The following is a 27,916-nucleotide window of genomic DNA, read 5'->3' on the forward strand; positions in this document are numbered from 1 at the left end:
CAAGTATCCATGAGCATGTGGAGAAACGGAACCCAGGGGACTGTTGGTGAGAATGCAAACTGGTGCAGCCACTGTGGAAAACAGTGTGGGGGATCCGTACTGTTCGATCCAGCAATCCCACTTCTGGGAATATATCCAAAGGAGATGAAAACACTAACTCGAAAAGATATTTGCACTCCCACGTTCATAGCAGCACTATTCACAATAGCCTAGACATGGAAACAACCTAAGTGTCCATTCATGGCTGGATGGATAAAGAAGTTGCATCTATAGGTATCCATGGAATATATCCAACAGAATACTATTCAGCCACAAAAAAGGAGGAAATCCTATCATTTGTGATAATATGGATGGACCTTGAAGGCACTGTGCTAAATCAGTCGAACAGTCAAATATTGCATGATCTCACTAATAGGTGGGGGGGAGGAGACAACCCAACTCACAGAAAAAGAGACCAGACTTGTGGTTACCAGCAGTGGAGGGTGGGGCCAGCAGATATCAGAGGCAGGTGGCCAAAAGGTACAAACTTCCAGTTATAAGAGAATTAAGTCCTAGGGGTGGAGCATACAACATGATGACTAAAGCAAACACTGTTGCATGATATACAGGAAAGCTGGGAAGAGAGTCAGTCCTATGCAGTCTCATCCTAAGGAGATTTTTTTTTTTCTTTTTATCTATAGAAGATGGATGCTAGCTGAATATACTATGGTAATCATTTCACAATATATGTAAATCAAACCATCATACTAAAGCCTTAAACTTATACAGTGATATATGTCAATTATTTCTCAATAAAAGTAGGGAGGAGAAAGCTTTGATTGCAAACAAATCAGTATTAGAAACATACCAAGAAGCAGGGCCCACCCAGGTGTTTGCTACTGCAATGAACAGGCAGTCCCATTTCCCAGAGGGGTACCCAGGTGATAGGGTACCCAGACAGTGACAGAGACAAGAAGTCACAACAGGAGGTCTCCTCTCCAAATTGTCTCTTTCCACCCATCCATTGATAATTATGGAGAAGTCTATAGGCTCACAATTCAGGCCATCCAAATTAAAAGGCTCCACAGGGAATATTTAGGGCAGTGAAATTATTCTGTAGGATATTATAAGGGTAGCTACAGGTCATTGTACATTTATCAAAACTCATCGAAAGTACAACACAGAGTGAATTCTGATGTAAACTATGGACGTTAGTTAATAATAATATCAATTCTGGCTCATCAGTTGCAACAAATGTACCACATTAATATAAGATAAGGGAAGCTGGGGCGGGGAGGGATTCATATAGGAATTCTATTTTCCACTCAATTTTTCTGAAAACCTAAACTGCTCCAAAATGTAGTCTGTTAATTAAACACACACACACACACACACACACACACACACACACACACACACACACACACACACACACACACACACCTCCCCCCCCACCCTGGCCTTGCTTCTTGCTGGCCAGGTGACCTTGGGCTAGTTACTTAATCTCTCTGGGTCTCCTGTCCTCATCTGCAAAATGAGGATACTAATAGCACACACGTAAAGGGCTGTTAGGAGCAGCACGTAAGTTAATGCAGGGATAGCACTTAGCATAGCACCCAGTACGGGGTATGCTGGTGGTAGCCACGATCATGATGACGACAGTCCTCATGTGCTCGGTACACCTTACATACTTCATACCTCCACACGTCATGTGCTTTCAGTCCTGCAGGTGAGGCAGGTAGGAACGGCTGCTATCCTCAATTTACAAAAGAGAAAACCTGAAGCTTAAAGAGCTTCTGTAACTGGCCCAAGGTCACACAGCTGACCAGCAGGGTGACCTGGGACTCACACCCACGCATCTGCCTTCAACATGTCGAACTGTCTTCTCCAAGAAAGGGCTGGTGCTTGCTGGGACAGGAGCCCTTTCTGGCTGCAGGAGACAGAGCCAATACTAGAACCCAGATCTTTGGTCCCTAAGCCACTTGATCCGCCGTAGAACATCCCTGCCCCCAGGCCCCCAAAAAGCAAAGAGCAATCACACAGATGACAGGCTGCCATCTTCCTTGGCCTCCATTTGTCATCAGGCTGGTGTGATCAGGTTGGCCTCCTTTTGCGAGCCTATCACCGTCCCAAGGTGGTTGGTGACACTTTCCTCAAGAAGCCACCTGGCTCTCGGGGGTTGCCCCACCCAGAAAATGCCCTCCTAGGGCTGGAACTCCTCTCCCTGCCCCCCAACCCCCCCAGGACCGTAACGAGACTGTGAGCTCGCTGCCCACAGTAGCGAGTTCCAATTCTTGCTTCTCTGAGTCGGGGTTTGCTTTTACGTAACGACTTTAAAACTTGAGATGTGCCATTTATCTCCCGAGCCTGCTAGGGCAGCATTCGAACAGACACCCGTTCAGAATCCAGAATCCAGACGCTGCCTCGTGTCCCCGGGAACGCCGCACCTCCACACCCACATCCTGATGTACTTTTCGCACCTCTAGGTCCTCTCCTCCTACCCCTGCTTCCTGCACCTCTGCTCCCCACACAGGGGCTCCTTACGGAGACCCACCATGGCGCCCACCTGCTCAGTGACCTCATCTCCTCCCAGTCCAGCCTCCACACCAACTCCTGTGCGCGGGCCCACCCAGCTACCTCCACCTCTCCCCTCCCCTCCCACTGGCCGCGCATCAGCCCCGGTACAGAACGAAAGGTGAGCCAGCCACAGAAGATACTCCATCTAGCGCCCACACCCACTCCTCTGTTCTCCTGAAAGGCTAGGAACCACCTCCGTCCGCAGATCGTTCTCAAGCACCCCCTCACCCCGGCAGCCCTCTCTTCCCAGCCTTCCTTCTAGGGACATGGAAAGTCTGTGTCTTCCCTAAATGCCTACGCTGAAGCCCTAAGCCCCGAAGAAATGCTATTTCAAGATGGAGACTTTGGGAGGGGATCTGGGCTAGACCAGCGCATGGCGGGGAGCCCTCTGGTCTGATGGGATCAGAGGTCTTACGGGAAGGGACCCCAGAGAGCTGGCTCTCACTAGCTCTCCCTCCTGGCCACAGGAGGACACAGCAAAATGAGGGCAGTCCACAAACCAGTGAGAGTTCTCATCAGAACCTAATCAGGCGGGCCCTCTGACCTTAGACTCCTGGCCTCCAGAACCGTGAGAAGAGGTATTTCTGCTGTTTAAGCCGCCCGGGCTATGGAATTCTGTTACGGCAGCCTGAGCAGAGACAGACATATAGCCACTGGACATTTCAAAAGGCATATGTGAAAAGCAGAAAACCAAACATGACAAAGCAAATCCCTCCAACATCAATAGGGGGGCAAAGCTCCCCTCTTTTTTGAATATGGGCACAGGATGTTGGGAACCCAAATGAAGAGGTGTGGCATCGTGGAGGACAGACCACCTGATTCAGCCTCACATGTGAGGGAAAAGGCAGTGTGAGAAGAGGGGGAGGCATGCCCACCCCAGCTTGACAGCCAACCTGTAAAGTAATGCCTCATTGGCAAGAGAAAAAAAAAAAAAAAAACCTGACAGTTTTTCGATGCAGAGGCATGTTCTGCAAGGTGGACCATCCTCCAACATCCCAAATCCTCAAAATATTAAAAAAAAAAAATTTGTTTCCAGGAGTAAAAAAACAAAAAAAAACAAAAAAACAAAAAACAACGTTTGGCAAGATGCTTACTTCTTACCTTGTCCTCATAAAACTCAAGTAACAAATAGTTTTCCAGTACCTATGATTCATAGGCCTTGTATCATGTCTGGGGTAAGCAGATAAGAAAAAAAAATAATGAAAACAGAAGCTCACATCTGAGCATGTGTATAAGTGCTTCATGGGTATTAACTCATTTATTTCTAACAACCCTCTGAGGTGGATGCAATTATCACCCCCTTTACTATCCCAGAAGGAAAAACTGAAGCAGATGCTGGGTTTAAAAAGCAAACACCACTCACCTTTTATATTCTAGTCGGGAGGCAAACCAACAATTTAACAATGCACAATTGTGCCTGCAAAGAGCTAGAACGAGAGAACCAGTGACCGGAAGGCTACTTTGGGTTGGGTGACCATTCTCGAGAAGGCCCGTGGGACACGTCAATGACAAACCCATCTTGGAAGATCTTGGCGGGGGTGTTACAGCATGGTTCCCAGAAGACCCAGAAGTCGGCCCCACAACGGGCTCACCACCAGTTCTGATTTCATAGCTCAGAGCTAGGCCCAGGCACCTGCATTTTTCAGAGCCTCCAGGTGTTTCTCACCAGCAGAATCCCCGGTTCCTCCCTCAGCTGCCTTTTTACACCCCAGGTGTCACCGCCAGAGATGTGCAGAAACTCTTTGGTTCCTGAAGGTCTGCATCTCCCCCAGATTCCTGTGTTGATTCCTGTCCTCCTCTATTAAGGTGGTGGGACCTGGAGGTGCGGCCTCTGGGAGGTAATTAGGTTTGGAGGGGGGTCATGAGGATGGGGTTTCCCCATGATGGGATTCGTGCCCTCATGGAGAAGAGGAAGAGAGACCAGAGCCCAGATTCTCTCTCTCGACCCAGTGAGCCCACAGGGACGTGGGGGGCCCTCTGCAAACCAGGAACCGCCCCTGGACCCTACCAGCCTCCAGAACTGTGAGAAATACGGGTCTGTCAATTAAGGCACCCCGTCTCCGGTATTTTATTATGACAACCTGAGCTAAGACAGAGTCCAGAAGACTCAAAGTTGCAGCCTCTCACTATTTCGTGCATTTTATTTGGGACCCACTTCTCTTTTGTAGTGCTTGCTCTTCACAGACCGTGAAATAAAAACCTAGGTCCCGGAGGCCCAGATCTTAGGGGGAAGATAAACTAATGACCTCCCCCCAGACCTCAGTAGTCAAAAATGAAGATTTTTTTTTTATATAATTTCTCTACCTTCAAAAACGACACCAAACTGGTTTTCAAGAAAGTCTCTGTGTTACACCAAGTCTTAGCCTTCATTCAACACCCAAATATTTACTGGACTCTGTGAAGGGTCAGGCAGTGTCCTAACCCAGTTCTTCTCTGCCTGTGGGGTGCACGCGCATCACCCCGGGATCGCGTTAGGATGCAGATTCCGATGCAGAAGGCCTGGGGTGGGCCTGACACTCTGCATTCCCAGAAAGCTGCCTGGTGATGCCAACCACCCCAGACAGCAGGACTCTCACCCAGCGAGCACCACCCCTGGCTTCATCTCGGACTCACCTGGGAGCTCTTAAAAAATACGGCTTCCTGGGTCCCATCCCCAGACCCGTGATGGCAGCCACTCCAAGGCTGGGTCCTGGGCATTTCAGAAGCTCTTCCCTGACTGCAAGATGTGGGCAGGGTTAGGGATCACTCTTCTGGACACAGGGCAGTGAGCGAGGGAGCCCTCAAGGGGAATGGATGACAAATAAGTTACTTTAGATGGTGATACAGGTCATAAAAATATAGGGTAACGTGATGGGGGAGGCACTTAAGCCACAACACAGACCATGGGATGGGAACACCAGCAAGACCTGGGGAAGTGACCCCAGGCAGAGCCAAGAGCCCATTTTCCAGACCGAGTCTTCAGGAACGACTAGAGCAGGGTGCCCCGAAGCTTTCCCACAGGAGAAGCTATTCCTCTCACAGGGGAGGAGAAACACTCAGAGAAGCCCCCCCCCCCCCCCCCCCCCCCGCCGAGACGTTCTTACAAAAAACGTGAACTGACTCGTTGAAAACTGACTGGGGTGGGGGGTGCGGGTGCTTTAGCTCGGGATACTCTGACACAGCAGGAAATTCTTAAAGCTCCATCTTCCCACGTCCCTAGAAGACCTCACCTAGTAGACCAGGACTGGCGGAACGGACGCTGAGCAGAAGCCTCAGAGGATGCAAGAACCCCCTCTATGGTTCTTCCCGGGCGACTCCTTCACCCGTGGAGGGAAGAGGGCAGCCAGTGGGTGCCACCCTCCGTCACACCCCGAAACTCTAAGTGGGAGGAAGCTCTGGTCCACCTTTACTGAAGCAGCATTCCAGAAGCAGAGCCTGAGACTCAGGTCTAAGCCAGCCCACCCCCAGCCCTCCTCTGGCCCCAGCAAGCGGCTGAGGGGCCACGTGCCCCAAGCCAACAGGACTTCAGAACTCCCACGGAAGGATGGCAGCCATTGGGGCACACATTCTGCAGTCTGGAAGGCCAGAAGCTGGAGCCGTGGTAACCACCTTCCCACGCTGGAGGACTCCAGAGTCCAGAGACAGAGGGAAACTGAGTCATGACATTTAACCTTTGATCTCACACATTCAGTGACTGGCCCAATAAATTTCCCTTTTTCCGCTAAACCCAGTCTGGGGAGGTTTCCTGTCTTTGCCATCGAGGCCTGCCTCATGTAGACCGCAAGACTCCACACACCGCATCAGACCCAGTCACCCTCCTCTGAGCCCCTGAAAGCGGCCCCCTGGGGGCTGCTGACTACAGGACCTCTGCCGTCCTTCTTCCTCACCGAGTTTTCCCTGTGTCAAGAGCCGGTCTTCTCCACAACCGTAAGCTACTTGATGACAAGGGCTGTCTCTCATGCTTGCTAATAGCACGCCCCCCCAACCACCGCCACCACGTGCCCACCGCAGGGTAGGAGAGAGAACAGCAAGTGCGTGCTGTGTACGTGCTTGTGAACTGGACGGGGGCCCAGGGCCCAGGTGGCTGGAAGGGAAGTCGGGTCTCAGACCTGCCTGGGCGGGAAGGAAAGCTAGGGCAGGTGCGATGGAGGGGGGAAGCCATGGGTCTGGACCCAGGTGAACCAGGGATGCACCTGCCTGCCAAGAGGTCTTGGGGAGTCGCTAAACTTCGGAGCCCTGCCCCGTTCCTCATCGTCGCAAAAACACTGAAAGGATAAAAGTGCTTCACAGTCAAAATGCACTTTCATTCCATCATTCCACCAAACTTTATGGAGTCCTTCCTACATGCAGGGCCCTGTCCCAGAAACAGTTAACAAAAAGCATAAGGACAAGGCCAGGTCTTCCTGCCAAATAGGACGGACTGCTCCACAGTCAGTCGGATAACTTTGGATGAGAAAGTACACTGAAGATACGGGGCAATGAGGGAGCACATGAGACTCTATCCCAAGAAACAGGGCCCTGTCTAAGCCGATGTGGCCAGACTACAGGTGACAGAAGTTACAGGAGGAGGCCAGAGCCTGCCCAAAGTGAGGGCACCAGCAAGGCAGAAACCAAAGATGCACTACCCTGGATTCTTTACCCAGAGTAGCAAAGCATCCCCGGCCCTGCGGCTGGAGCTGATCCCCGCGTCTCAGGTCCCTGGAGGACATGGACCTCAATGTTGACCTCTGGCCTTACAAAGGTCACCTGTCAGTCCAGTCCATGCCCCCACCACTTCTGATAATGAAATAGGTCCGAGGGAGGTTAAATGATGGGATGAGCACCATCGCCTGCAGAGTGACTCACCAGGAATCTCTCAGGAATTAATGGTCCAAGTTCAAAGGGAATCCCCGGCAGCTTCTCTACAAGCCTGGACTCACCTACCCTCCACGTCCCACAAGGCCTTCTCAGAAGGCATCCTGAGGGAAGGGGGGTTGATGGTGTAGCAGACAGGCTTTGAGGGACAGCCCTGGCCTCCTGATGCCCATAGAACCAAACATATATTTAATCACACAGGCTGAGGTTCCAATGCTTCACCACTTACAAGACTTATGACTCTGAGCAACTCATGTCTTCCCCTAGAGGTCTCCTGACCTATAGAATGCAGAGAAGACCTGCCTACGAACACAGGTGAAGAAGAATGCCATCAAAACCTGGGTTTCCATTCCCATTTACACCCAGCCCCATCCAGGGCCTTAACAGATTTCCCCCAACAACCCCAGAACAGGAAGTACAATTCTGCCCATTTCACAGGTGGGAAAACAGACCCCAAAAGATGCTGTGACTTGCCGGGCAATGCGGTGGAAGAGCAAAGTGGCACCCATCTGCAGTAAGACCTCAAAGGTCTCAGCGGGCTTCTGAATGCTTCATCCCACTGGACCTTTCCCACAAAGACTCTGCTGGAGACAGAGTTCTGGCCCAGGACTGCCCTGAGGCCTGGGCAGCTTCCATTTGCCTCACCGCTTGCTGGTACACTCCCGAGAATCTTCTTCACCCATTTAAGCAAAACCTGCCCCTGGCAGGACAGATAAGAGGTCATCTCTGGGTCCCTACAGCCTCCGACCCCCTAGAGAATTCTGAACGGGAACAGCAAGACCATCTCCCACAGCAAGCAGAATCCATCCCCCACCCCCCGAGCCAGCACCGTACCCTGGGAACTCCCACTGTAGAGAGAGGACCCCAGCACTCAAGTGTCCTACCCCTGCAGGTGCCCTGGTGTGTTGCGACCCTGGTGGGAGGGTCATCCCAAAGTGCCACCTGCCAGAGCAGCCTTACTGCCCCTCGAGGTCCGTCAGATGGATACCGTGAGCAAGAGGGAAAGAAAACAGACACCCAGGCGAGCACAATCAAGACAGCAGGGGGAAACACGGAGCCTTTAGGAGCATTGTGAGAACAAAAAAGGAAATTTCAAAACTCTCCAATGTGACCTTTCCTGTTGCTGGGTAAAGAAAGTACTTGAGTTGCTTAGCAGCACAACTGATTAATGCCCGTACGTTACCAATCTACACCTTTCAGCTACCCTTTCCCACTCGGGTTCATCAAACCACCTTTCTCAGCTCTGGCTGTCATGTCCACAGAAGCACCATCTCCAGGCCAAATGCCTTGAGGCAAGGGGGAGATGGATTTCTTACCAGGATCTGTGCAATTCCTAGCTGTCTCAGTCCCGTTCACAGGTGCCATCAGCTTTCTATGTCTCCATGTGTCTGGTAAAACATGCTTGCTAGCAGAAGCTGTTTTATGCCCTGTATTGGAAGATAAGTCACAAACACCATTAGGTCAATATGGTGCCTCCATTCTTCCAATGACCTTACATGTCTGTATCTGGCTACACCAGCAACAGCCCTGTGTGACCATTTAGAGCCACCTGTTGGGAGTAATACAATGATTGGAAGCACAATATCACCTGCTTCACACACAGTAATCTGTTTCCTAGATCTGGTCCATTGTTTCTAGTCCCAGATGCGTCAGCCCGTGATCTGACCTTGGCCAAGAGGGCTCGGCCCCTCACAGGTGCAACAAGGATTTAGACAGGTAACCGTGAAGTTCTTGCCCAGTAAACATGCTCAGGTGTCCCTGCCCCCAGGGGAACTGCAAATGGCTATTAGGTCAGCAGGTAGGTGGAGAAGGTTGAGGGGGTCTGGCCCAGAGCTTCTCACCCTTAAATGTGCACAGAAAGCCCCTGGGGACCTTGTCAAAATGCAGATTCTGTTTCAGTAGGTCTAGGCTGGGCCCTGGGATCCTGTACTAACAAGCTCCCAGGTGATGCTCATTCTGCTGGTCCGAAGGCCACAGAGTAACAATGGAGAGTAGTGGTGTGGATGCCAGTGACCACACACAGTTAAACTCCTAAAGGTAATTCCTGATCTAGCAAATATGAACGAGTCTCACTTTAAGAGCTTCAGAGTATTCATTTACGTCTCCTCGTGTGCACACTGCCTCAGCTGGGTAATAATACCTCTTCTATAATGCTGACACTAAAGAGCCTCTAAGTATTTTGTTATTTCTGGTGTGTAGCTGAGGGGAAAAAAATACACTGACTTGCCCAATCGCAAAGCATCAGGTTAAGATGTTCAAATAACCTTTCTGGGTTTCTGTTGGAAAGAGCCATGTTTTGACCTTCTATCCTCAAATCACAAGTTGGGGTCTTGAAAAGCAGTTTTTAAAGAGTTTAATCAAGTCCCACCTGATTTTTACCTACCACTATAAATCGCTCTAGATGATCTCTAATTGCTCAGAAAGGCACCCCCTGTTTTATCTCCATGTCCAGATTGCTAAATCACCTGCATTTCTTTCGTTTTTTATTAAATGTGAAGAAGCAATTCTTTCGTTTTTTATTAAATGTGAAGTAAAAGGTCCACCGTGTCCAACTAAAAATGGGAGTATTAGCCAAGTGAATGGCTTCTGAAGATTCCACATGGGCTCACATCCCCCACTCCACCCCCAGTTTTTTTTTTTTTTTCCCCTAAGTTTCTTTCTCTCTCCACCTCAAATCTGCATATCCTAAGCAACTCCCAAATCCCTCCGTCTTGGATGAAGAAGTGTGAATTGTGGTTCCAGACACCAGGGCTCTCCTACCGTGGGGATTAAGAGGAGTTAACCGATGCTGAAACCTGGCAGCAACCTCCTGGGGGGGCTGCCCTCGACGTTTTTAGGGTTTGGAGAGGATGCGCCAGGACACCCAGGGCACTCCTTCGGCAAGGGGCGAGGGGAGGGCTGAGACTCAGTTCCCAGCCTCCGTATCTGGGTTTTCGAGAAACGCGGAGCACCACGGTCCTGGATCCGCAAAATTGTAAAGCGGACCACTCAGCTTGGTCCGCCCCGGGCTAAGGGAATTCACACCTGCACCCGCCTCTGCGCCGCGCGTTCCCCCCACGCACTCTGGGGACAGAACTCTGGCACGGAGCGGCCCGATGTTCAGGCTTTCATCTTGGTTAACGCAGACCTGCAGCCGCGTCCTGAGCCCCCAGGGGCCGCGCGCAGCTCAGGGAAACGAGCGCCACAGCTCAAAGCGTCGATGTCAGCCCTCCTGGGTGCGCTCTACCTGCCCGGTGGGGAGGGGACGGGGCTGGATGAATCCTTGGGACCAAGCTGGCGGGGAAGGAAGGGGAGACATCTCGGAACTACCCGGCGGCTTCCCAGCCCGAGCCCCTCAACTCCCCGGGCGGGCCCGCACCGGCACCTACCCAAGCTGCCAAAGAAGCCGGAGGCACAGCACACCAGGGCCAGCACCGCGCACACGAAGCCAACTTGCTGCGGCAGCATCTCTCGCCTCCTGCGAACTTTGCGCGGCCGGAGGGACCCGCGGAGGGCCATCCTGGAGCGCCCGGGTGCCGTCCTTGGGAGAGGATGGGGAGCTTCGGCGGCCGGAGCGCTATCTGTGGCGGAGCGACGCGAAGCTCAGAGGCGAGAGGCTCCCGGCCAAAGCTTCATGGCCCGCGGGCAAGGTCGGCGGGGAGGCCGGGAGAAGGGAGGTGGGGGCGCGCGGCACAGCCGGAGCTCAGAGTCCCGCGCGCGGCGTGCGCGCTCCGCGCACCATGGCTCGGGGGAGAGGAGGCGACGCCGGCACGGTGGCGCTGGCGGCCCTCGTTCGTAGGGCTGGCGCAGTCCCGGCGCTTGAGCCGCTACCTGCCCGCTCAGCCTCCGCGCGCTCGCCCGGCCGCAGCCCCGGCAGCAGTGCCCGGGGGGCGCCCGCGGGGAGCACTCAGTGCGCCCCCGCGCCCCGCGCCGCCGCTCCCACTCGCGGCATTCTCCCCCTCCAAGTTTGGCGGCGGCCGCCCAACAGCACCGCTCGCCTGCTTCCCGGCGAGCCCAAGCCCGGGCGGCCCAGCGCGCGCGCGCGCGGGGAGAAGGCAGGCTGGCGTCCCCCGGGACCGGCGACCCTCAGCGGCGAACGGCCTCGACGTCAGCCCTCCCGGGGGCGAGCTCTCCCCAGGAACTTTCTCTCCGGCTGCCGGCGCCTGCGTCTGCGAGGCCGTGGCGCCTCCCGCCCGCGGCTCTCGCCTCCCTTCTCCTCCCCTCCCGCCCGCCTCTCACCCCCCTCCTCAGCACGTGTACTCCTCCCCGAGGGCGCACTCGCCCGTGCGCTCCTCCCTTCCCCCCCGTCAGGCTCAACTACTGACCAATATAATCGCCCCCCTCCCTCCCCTCTGGAGTCGAAACCATCCCTTCTCTACCCTCCGAGGCCGCTGCAGAGAGGAACGGGTTCTGGCAACGCAGGGACTCTCGGAACAAGGGTTTCTGTCGCGCGGCCGATGCTGTGCAGGCTCCCCACGACCCCCAAGGCGACCCGAGCCCCCCCCCCCGTTCTCTCCCCCCCACCCGGGGCGGCAGATGCACGAGAAGATTAATTGCTCGAGCGGAGCTAACAAACAGGCATGCACCAAGCCAACAGGCGCCCGCGCCCGCCGGGACCGCTCCTGCAAGGCTCTCGGGGCGGGCGGGGGAGCCGGCGGCTGGGGCGCAATGCCGACCTGCAAAACGCTCAAATCAGGCAGTGGGAGAAACCCCGGAGTTCCGCGGCCCCGCCGCCCGGAGTTGAGCTTTTGATGTTCTGCAGCCTTACCGCTTCGCAGGGCTCTCTTGTTTGGTCTGGTTTTGTTTTCCTCCTTGTCTCTGATCGACTCTCTAGTGTAAACCAGGAGGGAGAATTTCAGAAGAAGAGCTGCTGGAGTGGCATCCAGGTGCAAGCAAGCGGTGGGGCCCTGCCGAGGAAGGGCCTCAGCCCAGAGGGTTTGTGAATGCACCCCGAGACTGACTTCCCTCCCTGGCCAGTTCAGCACGCACCTAGCTTGGGACACACTAGGGGTTAAGTCCACTTAAAATCCTTTTTGGAACAAAGCCAGATCTGTTTAATTAAATAAATACACACCCACCGTGTGCAGGGACCCGTGCCAAGTGCCAGCCAGAGGACAAAAAAAAATGTGTAAGATCTAGTCCCTGCTTTCAAGGAACCCTAAATCAAAGGGGAGCCAGACCCTCCGCTACACCTCTATTTGATAGGTCAGTTCTAAAAGTCACTGTTATGAAGAACCTGCATTATTCCCTCACTACTCAATATGTGGTCCACCAGAGCATGAGCACTGCCTGGAAACTTGCAAGAAATGTAGGCTCCAAGGCTCTAGCCCAGATCTATTGAGTCTGAATGTGCATTTTTTCACAAGACCTCCTGGAGATTTGTGTGCACTTCCAAGTGTGAGAAGCATGGCTGGTTTGAGCCTGTCCCAGTGCCTCGAGATGGTCACCATCTGCACGATTCCTCTTGGTCTAAGCACAGATAATTGTGTTAGTCTGGCATAGGAGCACAAGTAAGAGGTACTTAGAGGACCAGGAAAGGGAGACGAGGGTTCGCTAATTATTTTTCAGCAGCCCTATTTCAGTGCCTACAAGACACTGAAGGCATGAACACAAGACTAATTGCAGTGGAAACCCCTAGAGGAAAGGAAATGGAAAAGGCCGGTGTTGGTCTCCTATAGAACAGCGCAGGGCTCCCTATGGCCTATAGAGATGCCTCACCTACCATTAAGGCTTCTGCTCCATATGGGTGACTGTTACCAAGCATGCCTGCCAGGGATAAAAAGGCACTTTTCATATACTATTGAAGAATTTTCTTCTCATTGACTTGGCTGTACACAGATGCATTTATCAATAGCAAATAGAAAACCCTAGAATGTGTGAAATGTATCATTTGGAAAGCCAGCCAAGAGCCTTTGGCATCAAATGGAAGCCGAAGGAAAAAGTTAAAATGTTAATATGCCGTTGTCCTATCCATAAGACAGCCTTCGGGTCACATTGGTTAAAACAAGTCCAAGAAACAAAATGGCATCCGCTTACTAGGATTTAAAATTTTCTTAAAACTTTCGTCCGTGGAGCCCACCTAGGGGTGTTTAAAACAAATTTTTGAATCCGAAACAGGCCAAAGGAGTCATCAGGTGTCTGCCTTTAAACGTTTAGCCGGCTGTTTTATAGCACATTTGTTTTCTTTGACAGCTTCCACCTGCTTTCAGTTAATAGAACTCTTGGAATAATTTCACATGCACAAATGGATTCTTCTTCTTTGACAGTTTAAAAAGCAATTCGTTTGAATTGTACTTTTTGCTTCATTTCAATAGTGTCCATTACCAAATAGCCTCCACTCCATATCTAAAGACTCACCCTGCAGAAGAGAGAATTCGGTTTTATGTACCTTTCAGATTCAAAGCATTCAGGAGCATTTTCTAAGTCAGCAAGGCCATGAGGGCAAATGGGAAATGCATTTCTGGGTTTATCTCAGGCCCTCGGTCTGGCTTCAGTGCCACTGGATTCGGAGTATCCCCTTCATGACACTGCTTTCTTCTGATGAGACATAGTTGGAGACTCTCCACAAAGCCAAACAGTTTTGGCCATTTTAGTAGGAAGGCTCAGTCTGGGGATAGATATGATATTTTTTTTTCTTAAAATTTTTTCCTGTGACAGGAAGAATCTCACCATTTAATTCTTCTTACTTGGTTTTTTCAAGTTTACTAGAATGACCTCTATAAATTCTAATTCCTCTTGCTCTGCCTTTCAGATGGCTGGAAGCAGTCAGCACCAGCTAGGGCAGTGGTTCTCAATCCTGAGCATGCCTCAGAATCTCCTGGAAGGTGTATTAAAACTCACAGGTCTGAGCCCCACCCCAGGGAGTGAGGTTCAGTAAGTTTGAGGTGGTGCCCAATAATTTGTATTTCCAGCAAGTTCCCAGGTGAAACTCAGGCTGCTGGTCCAGGGACCCCACTTTGAGAACCACTGGGCTAGGTTATGCCATGGTGACTCTAACAAACCACAAAAAGTTTGCTTCCAGGTGGCAAAATACGCAACCCCCAAATATGCCACTTTGGCATAAGGATTATTTTGAGCTGAAGGCAAATGGGAAGAAGCAGATACATGGAAAATCCTCTGCCCTTCCCCTATTTATGGGGACATAAATTTGTAAAGGTGTTCCCCCCCCACCCCCCTACCAGGAAGGACAGATGTTAATCACACGTGGCAGCTCTAGATCCTTATCAGCCCAGGGACAGCACCAGAGAGATCTATCTAACAAATTTTGCTAAAACTAGCCCTTATCTACCAGTAGGTCCCCATATATTTGCCTTCCCACAATTTGCCACCCCTAAAAGCTCAAAGTCTTTCTTCCTTTGTCTTGTCCCTTCGCTAAAAATGTGTTGTTCTTTTGTTCAGATGCGATACAAGCCGAAGTTCTAATCACCCCTTTGAGTCACTCATTATTGAGGGCTCCGGTGTGTACGTACGCACGATGCACATGTTCATAAATTTCTGTTTGTCTTTCTCTTGTTAATCTGTCTTTCATTGATCTAATTTATAGACCTCCAGCCAGGGAACCTAAGATGGATAACGGGAAAACAGTTTTTCTTCCCCTGTATGCTGTCTTGGGGGCAGCTACTCAGGTATCTGGGAGCAGCCGCAGTCTGAAACCTGGCCACTCGCCATGCCAGAGGGAGACCTCTGGAGGATCTGACACTGGCACTGGCAAGGGAATGTGCACGCTGGCCTGGAAGGGACATGCTCACCGCTACCCACCACTCATTGGCCAAAGCCAGTCCCAGGGTCCCACCAAACCACCAGGAGGTCCTGGAGTGCCATTCTTCCCCTGCTGGCTGAGATCTGAACTTCTTCAGTGGACTGCCCCAGTGACAACCCCAGGGCAGAACTCACGTCCCTCTCCCCTGCTTGTTAGAAACTTTCCTACCCGCCCCTCCCCACTACACTACCCACCCGCCCCTCTATACGCAGGGTAGAATGGGCCCCGCATGTTGCAAAGCCGCGGACATGCATCTCCATGACACAGCCTGTGATATGAGTGAGAGTGTCTGTCTCCTTCTGGCGAGCAAGGGCCTCAAGGACTTGCTGTCTTATCCGCAGCTCTGAACACAGTGCCCAGCACATTAGGTGCTTCATAAATATTTAGGAAATGAATAAATCAACACATTTTGGCTACAATGTGAAGACGATAAAGAATAGTTGTTGCCCCTGTTGGGTGGCGCCTGCTCTCATGATCCCTTTCGCGCCACCCTAAGTTTCCATTCATCTTCATTGTCAAGGTCACCAGCGACTTGTGGCTACATCTCAGTAGGATTTGACATGCTTGAATGCACCTTTCTACCAGTAGTCACATCTGTAACTTTCTGGATGGCACGTGCTTTTGGGTTTTCTCTTCCTTCTCTGACCAGCTCTTCCCTCAGCCCTCTGGGCTTCTGTTCTGGGCTCGTCTTTCTCACTCTTTCCTCTCTTCCCCTGGAGAGCTCATCAGTTCTCTGGATGGCACGATTTGCCTTCTGCTGCTGACTTAGAAGTCCAGAGCTAGAGTCTTCTCAGGAATGTAGGCCTGTGTATTCAGATTGCTCAAATCAAAAATCTGGGCTTCATCCTGGTCCTCCCGCCTCTTCCTCTCCTGCCCCGGTCTGTCACCACTAGGACCTCAGATGGGTCTACTTCTTGCCATCGCCGTGGACACCACGGGCCCTGTGCCTCTCTTGATCCCTACAGCGGACTTCTTAACCATATCTCGAAGGCCAGCCTGTCCATCACATTCCTATCTCCACTGGGCAGCTAGAGTAATCTTGCCGAAGAAGGAAAATCCGATTATGTCCCTTTCTTCCATGAAACCCTCAGAGACTCCCCGTTGCTCTCAGCACAGACTTCCAGCTCTTTAGCTTGACATAGGATCCTGCATGATCTAATCGGGGCTTTCCACATTGGCTGCACATTCGATTCACCTGAGGAACTTTTCAGCCCCGGGGGGGTGGGCACTGGACATTGGTATTCTATCCAAGCGGCAGCCCCTTGCACCCCATCCTTCATCCTTCATCATTCCTTTCTTTTCACTCCAGGCTCCAGCCATTCAGAATTCCTTTCTTGTTCTTCAGGAGTGACCCTTGTCACATCTTTCTGGAACATGCCCTCCTACCTCTAAGGTCCCCTTCACCTGGCACTATGGACTGAATGTTTGTGTTCCCCCCAAAATGCATATGTGATGGCATTTGGAGGCGGGACCTTTGAGAGGTGATTATGAGGGTGGGACCTTCCTGGTAGGATCAGTAATAAATAAATAAAATAGTAAATAAAGTAAGCCCCTTATAAAAGGGGCTCAGCAAGCTCTCTCTCGTCTTTTGCCACGTGGGGGACACAACAAGAAGATGGCTGTCTAGGAACTTGGCAGTGGACCTCACCAGACACAAAATTTGCCAGCACCAGGATCCTGGACATTCCAGCCTCCAGAACTGTGAGAAATAAATGTCTATTGTTTATAACCACTCGTTCTATGGTATTGTTGTTAGAGCAGCCTGAACTAAGACACCTGGTTAACTCTTTTGCTTCCAATCTTGAGGAAAATACCATTATTTCTGAGAAGACTTGCAGGACCACTGAAGTCTGAGTTAAGCGCCCCCCTCTTCTGTGTTTTTATGGTGCTTTGTATTTCTATCAAATAACTCATCAGGCCATATTATAATGACCTATTTGCTTGTGTATAGTTTCTCCCAGGCTCTAAGCTCTGTGGGGACAGGAACCACATCTACATTGCTCACAACCTGGATGTAGTAGGTGCTCAATAAATGCTCATGGAAGGAAGGGAGAGCATACCTGGCCCACACTCTGCACATGTGCTTCGGCCCGTTGTGTTGCTCCTACCAGCATCTGTCATATGTGGTGTTTTCACCATCGCTGCATCTTTTGACCCCCATAATAGCCCCAAGGAGGAGGCAGAACAAGAATTAACATCCCCATTTTATAAAGTCCCTCACACTGAATCGGCCTGCTCAAGCTTGCACAAGGAGTTAGAGGTACAGCTGGGATCTGAATCGGGTCTTCTGCCTGTTAGCCAGACCCTTCACCCACGACAGCATGCCACAGCGACTCATCCTGATGGGTATGCTAACTAGCCTGTTGGATAAGTTAGTTATAAGTAGAGACAGAAGGCTATGTGTCATGGCACTATGTTCTGCCTGGGTCATCTCCTGGTTACTGACTAATGTGGGGCCGGGAGTACTCCCCGTGCAGGCTGATTGGAGGAGGAAAGATGCTTACCTAGACCAGATCCAGGGTCTCCTAAAATCAACCCATGTAGCTGCGCCATGCTTTGCAAACCTGCTTCTCAGAGTCCTTGGATTTATTTTTTTAAAGATTTTATTTATTTATTTGAGAGAGAGATCGAGAGAGAGACCGTAAGTGCAGAGGAGAAGGAGAAGCAGGTTCTCAACTGAGCAGGGAGCCCGACACAGCGCTCCATCCCAGGACCCTGGGATCATGCCCCAAACCAAGGTGCCCGGAGTCCTTGGATTTAAATATGAAAATAACCAGATCGCTTTGTTTACCACTCAGAAAACATTTACTGAGCACCTAACTGTATATCACTTCAGGCTTAAATATCTTACCACGCCAGAAGCCTCCGAACAATACATCAGTTTGAGTGCAAGGTAAGCTACTGTGTCAAGGAAATCCAGCACTAGCGTGATGTAAAGGACAAGCATTTCTTTTATACAAGAGTCCGCATAGAGCAGTCCAGGTTGGCAATGTGGCTCGGCACCTCATCACCACCCAGGCTCTTGCCACCTTGTGACTCTGCCATCCCCTAGGGCATGGTCGTCAGCTACTCGGTTGAAGCTGATTCACCACGGCTCCTGGTTGCAGCCAACAGGAAGGAGGAGGAGAACCCAGTGTTGTAAGCCCCAGGCTGTATCACTCACTTCTCATATTCTTTTGGTGGAAGCTTAGTCGCAGGACCACATCTAACCCAGGGAAGCTAGAAAATGCTTGTCTGGGCAGCATGTGCCTGGGACAATTCTGTAGATGGTGGGAGCAGAGGGGGGATTTCAGTGGACAGCTAGAGGCCTCCACCACCAACGGGGAATGGGGACTCAGGAGAATAAGGGACTTGTCCAAGATGCCCCAGGTAGTAAGTCACAGATCCAAGCCTCCTCCCCAGGGTGCGGATTACGGAGTGCCCTCTACTCATTGCCCCTCTGGTCACTCAGCTCTTGTCGATCTGAGAGTAGAGGAGGGAGGGCTCGCCACGAGGGGCAGTGGGAAGGGCTATTTGGCAAGGGTCATGGCTCAAAATGTGCCTCCAGTTTAGACTGTTGCTAATTTTCTGCTGTTGGATTCGTCTCTCCATGCTCAGTAGGAGCCATGACATTGCACAAAAGCCAGATTTTCCTTTACAATCAGCGTACTGCACAGCCAAAGGTGAGAGCAGCGTGGGTTTTTGTTTTCCTGGGAATGTGCCCTATTTTCACATTTTTTCATTTCTCTCTAATGGCTCGAGCCTCAGAAGTCCCAGCCTCTCTGCATCTCTGGAAGGGCCTGAATACACGGGAAGAAATGATAATTATGCCAGAAGTAAGATGACAAGTGCTGAGAGAGAAGGACAGATAGAGCGCCACAGATTTTCATCCAAGGGAGTGCAGATCTGCCACAAAGGGAATCACTAAATGCCGCTGGGACAGGTGCATCTCCTATCCAGGTGCATTTCCGCAAGCCACCCCCGCCCCCAACCAGATGCCAATTCCGCATGGTGAGCATCCTTCTAGCCTGTGCTTTGGGGTTTTAATAGGGGAAAGTTTCACTTTGCCCACTTTGGAGGCTCCTATACAAACATTCCTGCTAATTCCCACGGCTGAAAAGACGGGAGAAGACCAAGATCCAAGGACCGAAATGGTGTACCGCCTGGCGGATAGGAGGAGCTCCCTGTGGCGTCTGGGCAGAAACGCATGGTCCAGAAAGCAAGAGTAGTGAGCCCAGGCAGCCAGCCAGGGCAGCTGTCTGCAGGGAACTTGCCAGATACCAGGCCAGGACTTGCTGGACATGCAAGCTCTTGTCCCCAGCCAGAGAACTGGACGTCCTTTGGTTTGGTTACCCAGATAACATCAGAAACTCGGAGTCAAACAACTGAATAGTCACAACGAGGCTCAGCCCCTCAGGAAAGACGTCTAGGTCTTCATCACATTCCAAACCTAGCCCTGTGCCTTGCTATAGTAACTCAGCTTCCCCTAGATCACACTGGCTTAGCACTTCTGAAGTTTATTTTTCACTCAAATGACATCTAAATTGGGTATGGGGGCAGGCAGCCCTTCTCCATGTGGTTGGCCAGGAATCACGGTCCCTTCCATCTCATGGCCGTGCCATCTTCAGCACGTGGCTTCCGGGGGGCAGGGAGGGGGTTGGTGGGTGGCAAGCTGGTCTGCACTGAGACAGCAGTGGGGGGAAGTCATGGAGAGTCCCAAGTGGAAGGTTTTCATAGGTCAGACTGGACGTGGCGGCTCCAACTGCCCCCACATCCTATGGGTTAAAACTCGGCCACGTGGCCACGGCTGCAAGGGAGGCTGGACATGAGGTCCAACTGTGTGCCCAGGGAGAAGAGGAAGTGACGTGGTAAATAGTCTGGGCCATGCACAAGCAGTCATCTGGTCGGGGACTCAACAAACACCATCCCAACAATGTATCATAGTCACATACCCTTGGTCTGGGCCAGGCAGTGTTCCAAGTACATTATATCTATTGACTCATTTAATCCTGCCAACAACTCTGGGAGGTAAATACCATTATCCTTTTCCATTTTCAGGTGAAGGAGTCCAAGGGTTCTGAGTGGTTAAGTAACTTGCCAGAGTCACACAGCTCCTAAGTGACAAAGCTGGGATTCAGAGGCAGGCAGTCTGGGTCCAGGACCCCTGCTCTTAACTGTCCTGCCTCAAGAATGAGCCTTCCTATCCCGGGCCCCCTTTTACACGTGAGAAAACGGAGACCCAGAAAAGACAAAGACCGAAGCTCAGAGTTTCAGGTACAGAGCTTGCTCTCCCGCGCGTATAAGCCGTCAGTAAACACTCGTTAAGGGAATGGATTGGTGGTTCTCTTTTTGTACGCGGTTCAAAATGTTTTTAAACTATCAAGCAGGGTTTTAATGTTAGATACTAACTTTCACATGGACCACGACCGTTGCTTTGAGGCAAAAGGCTGAATAGGAGGCCGGAACAACAGACTCAACCCATTTGAAAATAAATTCTGCAAGTCTTTTGGGGAATTAAAAAAAAAAAAAAAAAAAAAAAAGGCCCAGAGGAGATTTACCACTGCGTTGCATAATAAAGTGCCCCCCAAAGTAATACTAATACTTTAATGGCTGTTATGCAATGCTGATGGGTCTGTATGACTCAGCGTTTTAAATTAATTTAAAGGATTTCTGATTAATGTTGTTAGCTAGTTTTGGGGCCTCTCCTTTCTCCTTCCCCCTTTTAACCAGGTTCTGAAAGCAAACTCTCTAGCAAATTCTTACCTGCAGGGTGGAGATATTTCGGGTAGGGACATGCAGATACTTCAGAAGATATCCAAGAAAGGAAAGAAAAGAGCTTTTGTGACCAATACACAGTTCTGCTCTCCCCTCTGACAACCGCCGAAACCATCTTCCACTGGGTCATGCATGTGAGCGGTCATGGGGCCCTTCGAGCCGAGAGAATTCTAATCCCTCAGGCTGCCTGTAAATAATAACGTATAAACTTATGATTAGTATTCTGTTTCAAAGGCCAGTGATCAAAAGACAACAGCAGGCCAGCATGGTGAACTTTAGAACTCAGCTTCTGAATGAACTCTTCACAGGCTCCCTCTGTGGATCCAGACTTCACGCCTCTGGGTCTTGGTTCCAGGACCAGAACATTCTCTTGGTCACCTCAAGAATGCCCCACTGCCTTGGCACATCCGTCTGTGCGGGCCGCGCTTCTGTAATGAGGAGGTGGTTTCCTGCAACCATTTCTCAGCTTCTCACATCCCTCTTGGATTTGCGTGGAAAGAGTCCAAGATGGAGGCCCTAGTGTCTCTGAGGAAGTGAGAGAAAGTGTCTGGCCTTGAAGAGACACATACTTTCAGGACATTGGTGCCCTCGAGCAACAATTTCATACATGGAGCCCTGTTGACCTGTAAGAGATGGAGTTTTCTGAGACAGCAGTAATTTTCTCCCTGCCACAAACATGAATATTCAGCAGCCACGTTGCATACCTAAGAACCAGGGGATGAGTTTCAGGAGCACTCACAGAGGGACCAGGGAGGAAGTTGGGGGTGCCAGGGCCTGCCCAGGATGGAGGTACTGCTTATCTCTCTCCTTGTCCCCAACTTCTGCCCACTTCCCTGTCATTTCTGTTCCCTGTTCCCACTGCCCTGACTCCCCAGTAAGATAGCAAAGTCTCCACCTCGTTTGTTTCACATCCAAACTCTTAACTTAGTCCCACTTTCTTTCTACCAAGGTAAGATTCTAAAGGCAGTGAGTCACCATCTTTGGGGTACAGATGCCTTTGAAAAGTCACAGAATGCTACAGACCCTATGTCCCCCACCTGCCCCCCGGGAAAGTGTACAGACTATACACATGGGCGTTTGAATACAAATTCTGGAGGACTGGAACCCTTCCCCCAAACCCTTCTTCTAAGGACTCTCGGGAACCCTTATGGTGACCCTCATCCTACTCTCAAGACCTTGCCAGGACTATTTGTAGTTTAGATAAAAACTGAAAGACCAAACAGCCGTGGATGCTCAAAGAAGTGAAGATCAATTTCTCCTTGCCTCTCCAAGGAGAGAGAGAGAATTCTAATGCTCATGCTGAAAAGATTGAGATGTTCGACGTTCAAATAAATTTCAAAAAATTCCTTATGCTACAATCCCCTTTTGGAAATCTACAAGGTATGTTAAAGCCTCTGAGAAGGTCTGCAACAATGGGGCATCTTTCATTTTGCCGAATCCAACATTTCCCAAACTTAGGTGGCCCTGGAACCCTTTTTGCTCCTATCCCTAGTTACATTCCAAAAAAAACAAAAAAAAAAAAACTGGTGTTTTGAGGAATACTGATGTAGCCTAACCCCTGCATTTTACAGATGGGGAGACTGAGGCCCAGAAAAGGGGCATGAACTTCCCAGGGTCACAGTGAGTCAGCGGTGGAGCCAGGCCTTGGTCTCCTGGCTTGTGGCTCTTTCCATGTGGCAAACTGCCGTGGTAAAGAGGACTCCTCTAAGGACAGGAGGCACGGTACGGTTCTCAGTCCCCTTTTTCCTCTGGGAAGACTGCAGTAGGAGGCAGAACAATGATGTCCAAGTCACTGGGGGTGGGGAGGGGAGGGGGGTCACAGAGAAGGGCATTGTCAGGGCCCCAGGTTTATAGCCCAGAGCCCAGAAGTGTGTGTGTGGATTTGCTCCATGGTAATATTCTGAGAGCCTGGAGTGCTACAAGGGCCCTAAGCAGGACAAGCTCAGCACAGGCGGTAGAACAGGACCTGGAGGCCAGCCCTGGCTCTCAGGGGCACCCTTACAGATCTGGTGACCCTTCTAGCATCACCAGGGGAAACTGATGGGCTATCCCTAGGAGAACAGACAGCAGGCAACCCCCACCTCCAGAGCACACCTTGGTAACCAGTGAAAGCAAATTCAAAGGAGGAGCCAGGGCTCCGATGGCTGAGTGGAGCTGCTCTGGGCCCCTGGGATGTGGCTGGAAAGGCAGAAACTCTGCACTGACTGTGCTAGGAATGAGCCTCCCTTTCTGTTTGCTCGTTTAAAACCCACAAATGATGGACTGCATCCCCTCCCCGCCCCCCCACCCCCGCACACACACACACACACACACACACACACTGCTCCAAAGCCTGCTTGGCAGCTAAATGGGGAGCCCTCCCCTATCACTTCCCAAAATCTTGACCCTTAGCAGCCTACCCCCATAGGACCCCCACCGGTGGCATTTTCCCAAACATGCCATCTGAGCCTCTCTTCGTCTTCCTGACGTCAGGATCGTCCTCTGGTTCATTGCTAAAGGCACAGCAATCATGTGATTCATTCGCTCAGAAATCAAAAGATGCTAAGGGTTGCTACGAAGTTGACAGAAAAGGGTCTGAGATTTTTCTATTTAAACAAACAAACAGACAAACCAATAATCCTCCTTGTCATGGTTATAACTATGTAGAAAATGTATGCATTACTATGTGTGGGCAGAGACTGGAAATAAAAAGAGCTCCTTTGATAAAAAGAAAATATCAGCGGCTTCCCTGGGGTTCTGGGCTGTTCGTTGGACAGCAGGTTGCGTCCCTGTTTTCTTGAGTGGAGACAACTCCTCCGATGGAGCTGCTTGAACATGGAGCCCTCGGAGGCCCTAGAAGCACCTGTCGATGGTGGCCCTCTGGGAGGTGTCCCTTTACTCCAGGCACCCCCGCCTGGATGGACCAGTGACTTTCCCTGAGGCAGAGGTGTCAGTTTGGGCTGCCTCAGGGACCACCCTTGCAGCCAGCAAGCCAAGAGGAGGCAATTCTCAAAACGATAGGCACAGAGACTGTCGCCACCAACTGCAGAAGTCCCGGGTCAGGCAGCTCTGGACAATCACTCCGGCCCTGGCACGAGATCCCTGGAGGAAAGACGGATCCCCGGCCCGGCTCCTGCCTCCTCAGGGTCCCTCCCCTCCCCCCCCCACCCCTCCCCACCTTCTGCCTGCCCGCTGTCCTTCTCAGACTCTACACCCCAGTTACTGTGCAGGCTGTCCCCTCGCCTAGTTTTTATGACTGAACCGGAAGAGGAAGATCTGCGATGAGGCAGATCTTATGGATCCGTTGTCCATAAGACAACGAGCAGGGTTTGGGGGTCTGCAGACGTGTACCCCAGTCTCACACGGGCCTCACAGGTTGGGTGGCTCTGAAAGCGTCACTTCATCTCTTCGTGCCTCAGTTTCCTGGCTGTGAACAATGGGGCTGGTCTTTCCTTAAAGCTCTGTCGCCATCCATTGAGCTCTGAACATCTTGTAAGAGCCTCTCTCTTATGCCACATGCCCCAAAAGCCCTCGAGAGTGAGCTACGGACACTACCACCCGCACTCCTGATGCAGCCCCAGGGTGCACCGGCCGTGCTCCCAAACTTGCATTCCCTCTCCCGCCGCACTCAGCTCCCAGCACGGGGCTTGGGCTCCCGCTGCTGTCATTTAGGTTCATCCATGGATCGTGCTTCCCCCCATCCATTCCCTGGAGCACCTTATGGACTTGTTCTGACTGATGCCTTTGGCTCTGTCCACCCTTAGTGTCTCTCCAACATTCTCCATCTGGCTCTGCCCCTCGGTTTGATTTTTGTGTGGACTTGAGCCCACCCCTGACTCCCCCCTGAATGGGGATTTGGTGAGTGTCGAAGGTGCAACAAGGACATGCATATGGGAGCACTAACCTCCATCGTGTCTGGCACGCGGATGATGCTCACCGAGTCGCCTTCCTCCAGCTTTGTCTTCTTTGTGCTTGGATCTCCTGGCTTCTGGAACCTACGAGTGACCCACACTCATGCCATTCCTTTTGCGGTACCGGATCTAGTATCAATTCTGCTGGAATGGTAATTGAACTTGGTCTTACACGCCATTTCTGATCAACTGGTGGTGACTTCCCAGAGCGTCGTGCTGCAAAGGAGCAGAGCGAGAGCAGGCTTGAGGGGGAAGAAGCCCAGGATGGACCAACGGTGTCTGCCACGAGCATGCGGGGGAGCACTTGCAGTGAGCCTCCAGTCCCTCAGTTCTAAGTGATGAACGAGTCCCGGCCAGCTCCTCGTGGCTTCCTGAGATCGGAGGGAGTCTCACCTTTATCCCTAATGGCAGGCCAGCTGGCTTTAGCTCCAAACCCCTAAATCAGGAAATGTTCAACTGCAGATTGTTTACATTGTGTATTCAGAGTACGAAGTGGTGTTTGAGAAGGGTTGCCATGGAAACGGTGAAGTGAGGAGGCAGCTAACTATGAAGAGAAATAATCCAATATTAACACGCACAAGCTACGCTCTTGGGCTGCTGTAAATTAAATACCATATTCGCGGGCGGGCAGCCACTGTCCAATTTCTTCGAAATTGGAAGAAACTACCTCTTGGGTCTAGTTTGTTAAAGAAACTGTAGCCAATTCTGAGGCTCCCTGATTCGGGGGCCAGGATTCCTTCCGCTCTTACAGCTGGACAGTGGCTCTCAAACTTCGTCGACTGGGGACCCTCTTGGATAAAAGATCTCGTGGTCCACCTGCCACAACCCGTCCTGATTTCCAGTGGGAAAGGAACCGTGTGCTAACAGGCAACACCACCGTTCCAAGCAAATTGGAGGGAGCCAGAGGTGCACATACACACCTGCCTTCGCCCAGGGGATGCGGAGGATTTGCAAATGAATGATAACATCTGAAATGTTAGCATCTAGTTACTGGACAATTGTAGACTCCCCAAACGGGTGCTTCAAATAGGCATCGCTACACACTGCAGGGTTAACCACACAGCCTACCCCCAGCTCCATGGATACTGGTGAAGCCGGAAAGCACAGCCAATTCGAGGCGGTGCCGACAGGACGGTGGCGGTGGGTAGCCTCCCCTGAAGTTGCAGGATTCCCAGCCATTTCTGTTGCCAAGAGCTGGGTGGCAGCCAGACTCCTTAGTAGAATGAGGAATTAGAGGGCTCAGTAAATGCTAGCGACGGGCTCCTTTTACCTTATAAACACCAAACATTAGGAGACCTCCATGCTCATTTATTAGGTAACCTAGATGGTCTGTGACAAGGAAAGGCTTCGGGAAGGAGTGCCCGTGGCCTGGGCAAGGGTTTGCGTGTTCGTTTCAGGAGGGTCCCCGAGGCCCTCCCATGGGCTACAGGTCACTGAGCATCCTGAGCAGGCAAAGCCAAGCAGGTGTGTCTGCAGCTCTGCAGCTCGGTCCCCCACTCCCGACCAAGGTGCTGGAGAACGTTAGTTCCCCAGCCCAGGCTGTGCACCAGCTGCATCAGAGGTGCCTGGAGACTTGGGGGGAAAAAATGCCTTCCTGGGCCACCGCTCTGGAAATTCCGAACTACAAGGTAGTAACCCTGAGATAAAGCTCAGGGATCTACATTTAAAAATGTCCCCAGAGGGTGTGACAAGCCGCCAGGTGTGGAAGCCTGGGCTCTATCCTGGCAGGGGGCCTGGGCCTGGTTGGAAAAGCCCCAGCACCTCAGTTTCTCCATCTGTACACCAAGGAGGGAGGGCCCACCCCCCCCCTCCAGGGGCGGTCAGAGTCACAGGACAGAAGCCTGGAAAGCTCGGGGCTCAGCGTAGCTGCCGGCGGGACCCTGCCATGTTCATCTGGAAGCAGTGTGTCCCATGGAGAGCCCCAGGGGCGCCTTCACAGAGGGACACTTTATTGTTATGCTTTACAACGGACATATACATTGTATGTGTTCTTTTATATGTATCAAATGCGTCATAGCTGCTCAGTCTATAATAGGCGGGGGGGGGGGGAGGGAGTGGGGGGAGGGGGGAGAGACTTTGATCTGGAGTCAGAACGACCTGTGTTGTCATCAGTCCTGCTATTAGCTGCTCCCACGAGCCCCGTGACGGCCCCTCTCTAAGCTGCAGTTCACCGTCTTTAAAACGGAACGAATACTCATTACCTCACAGGGTTTTGGTAAGGGCTGGAAAACAAATTTACTTGAAAATCTTTTTGAGGCGAATCCATGGAACCACATGAATAGAATAAACAACAGGATGGAAATGGGAGGAAGTACAGAGAACATTTGGCACGATGCCAGAGGGCAGAGGAGGCGGGCAGCGGGGCCCCTGCTCCTGGCTGGTGCCGACAGGTGCCCCAGCCAGACAGCATGGGGGACTTGTGGCCAGACGAGCCATAGACACCCTGGGTGGACAGAAGAGAGGCTGACGGCAGACGTTCTGCTGGTTGGAAGAAAAAGAGCAGCTCCCCCTCCCAGGTCACGGTGGTCGGCCCCCCACGTCTGAGGTGAGGTTCCCCGAGGTCCCATCAGATGAGCAGAACCCAACTTCAGAGAACCGAAAAGAAAAAATCGGGTCACGGGCAGGCTCTGGGATGCAAGAAAGCATCCGTGCACAGCAATGGCCAGAGCGCAGCTCATACCTCTCTATGCCAACTTGGGAAGATGTGCCAACATGCCAACTTGACAACATGCCCAGGCTTTTGCCCTGGGCCCCTGCCCTGCTAGGCCCAGGAATCCCTCTCAGAGGTGCCTCTAGTTACCCAAGCCTGAGACCCAGCCCTAGCTATCATCTGATGCCCATAAACCCAGGCAGCCCCTCAAGGCAGGCAGAGCCCACAGCGCTGCTGGGGCCACCGAGGGCTTTCTGCCTGCCGCCAGGCTATGGCAAGTGCCACCCAGCCCACCGTGGCTCCTCAGGGAGTCAGGAGGGATGCTCTTCCTGCCGAGTTACTGCAGATCCGGCCTCAGCTCCCAGCGTTCTGGTCCTGCAAAGCCACCTCGACAACCATTTGCCTTGGGCACCAACCCTCTACAGTTCAACTGGGACGGTTGTCTTGTAGAGCTTGAACTTCCGTTACCCTCCGGCCTCTGGCCCTTGTCCAGGG

The 27,916-nt window shown here is 51.8% G+C and overlaps 1 protein-coding gene across 5 annotated transcripts in view; it reads right to left on the reverse strand.

The window, feature by feature from the left end:
• SLC24A4 (solute carrier family 24 member 4) overlaps positions 1 to 25,233 on the reverse strand; it is a 183,630-nt gene extending 158,397 nt beyond the window's left edge. For 2 of the 5 annotated variants that reach the window (XM_027572517.2, XM_027572515.2), the window contains exons 1-2: positions 10,758 to 11,540; positions 8,706 to 8,816 (exon numbers count right to left, since the gene is read on the reverse strand). In XM_027572517.2, the coding sequence (XP_027428318.1) occupies positions 8,706 to 8,816; positions 10,758 to 10,887 (241 nt within the window). In that variant the 5' untranslated portion in view covers positions 10,888 to 11,540. Of the gene's footprint in view, positions 1 to 8,705; positions 8,817 to 10,757; positions 11,541 to 20,869; positions 21,505 to 24,764 lie in introns of those variants that run through there. The other 3 variants (XM_027572514.2, XM_027572513.2, XM_027572516.2) reach the window with 3 other exon arrangements.
• Between the last annotated feature and the right edge of the window lie 2,683 nt (positions 25,234 to 27,916).

Source organism: Zalophus californianus, chromosome 6 (assembly GCF_009762305.2).
Source record: "Zalophus californianus isolate mZalCal1 chromosome 6, mZalCal1.pri.v2, whole genome shotgun sequence".
NCBI classification, from domain to species: Eukaryota; Metazoa; Chordata; class Mammalia; order Carnivora; family Otariidae; genus Zalophus; species Zalophus californianus.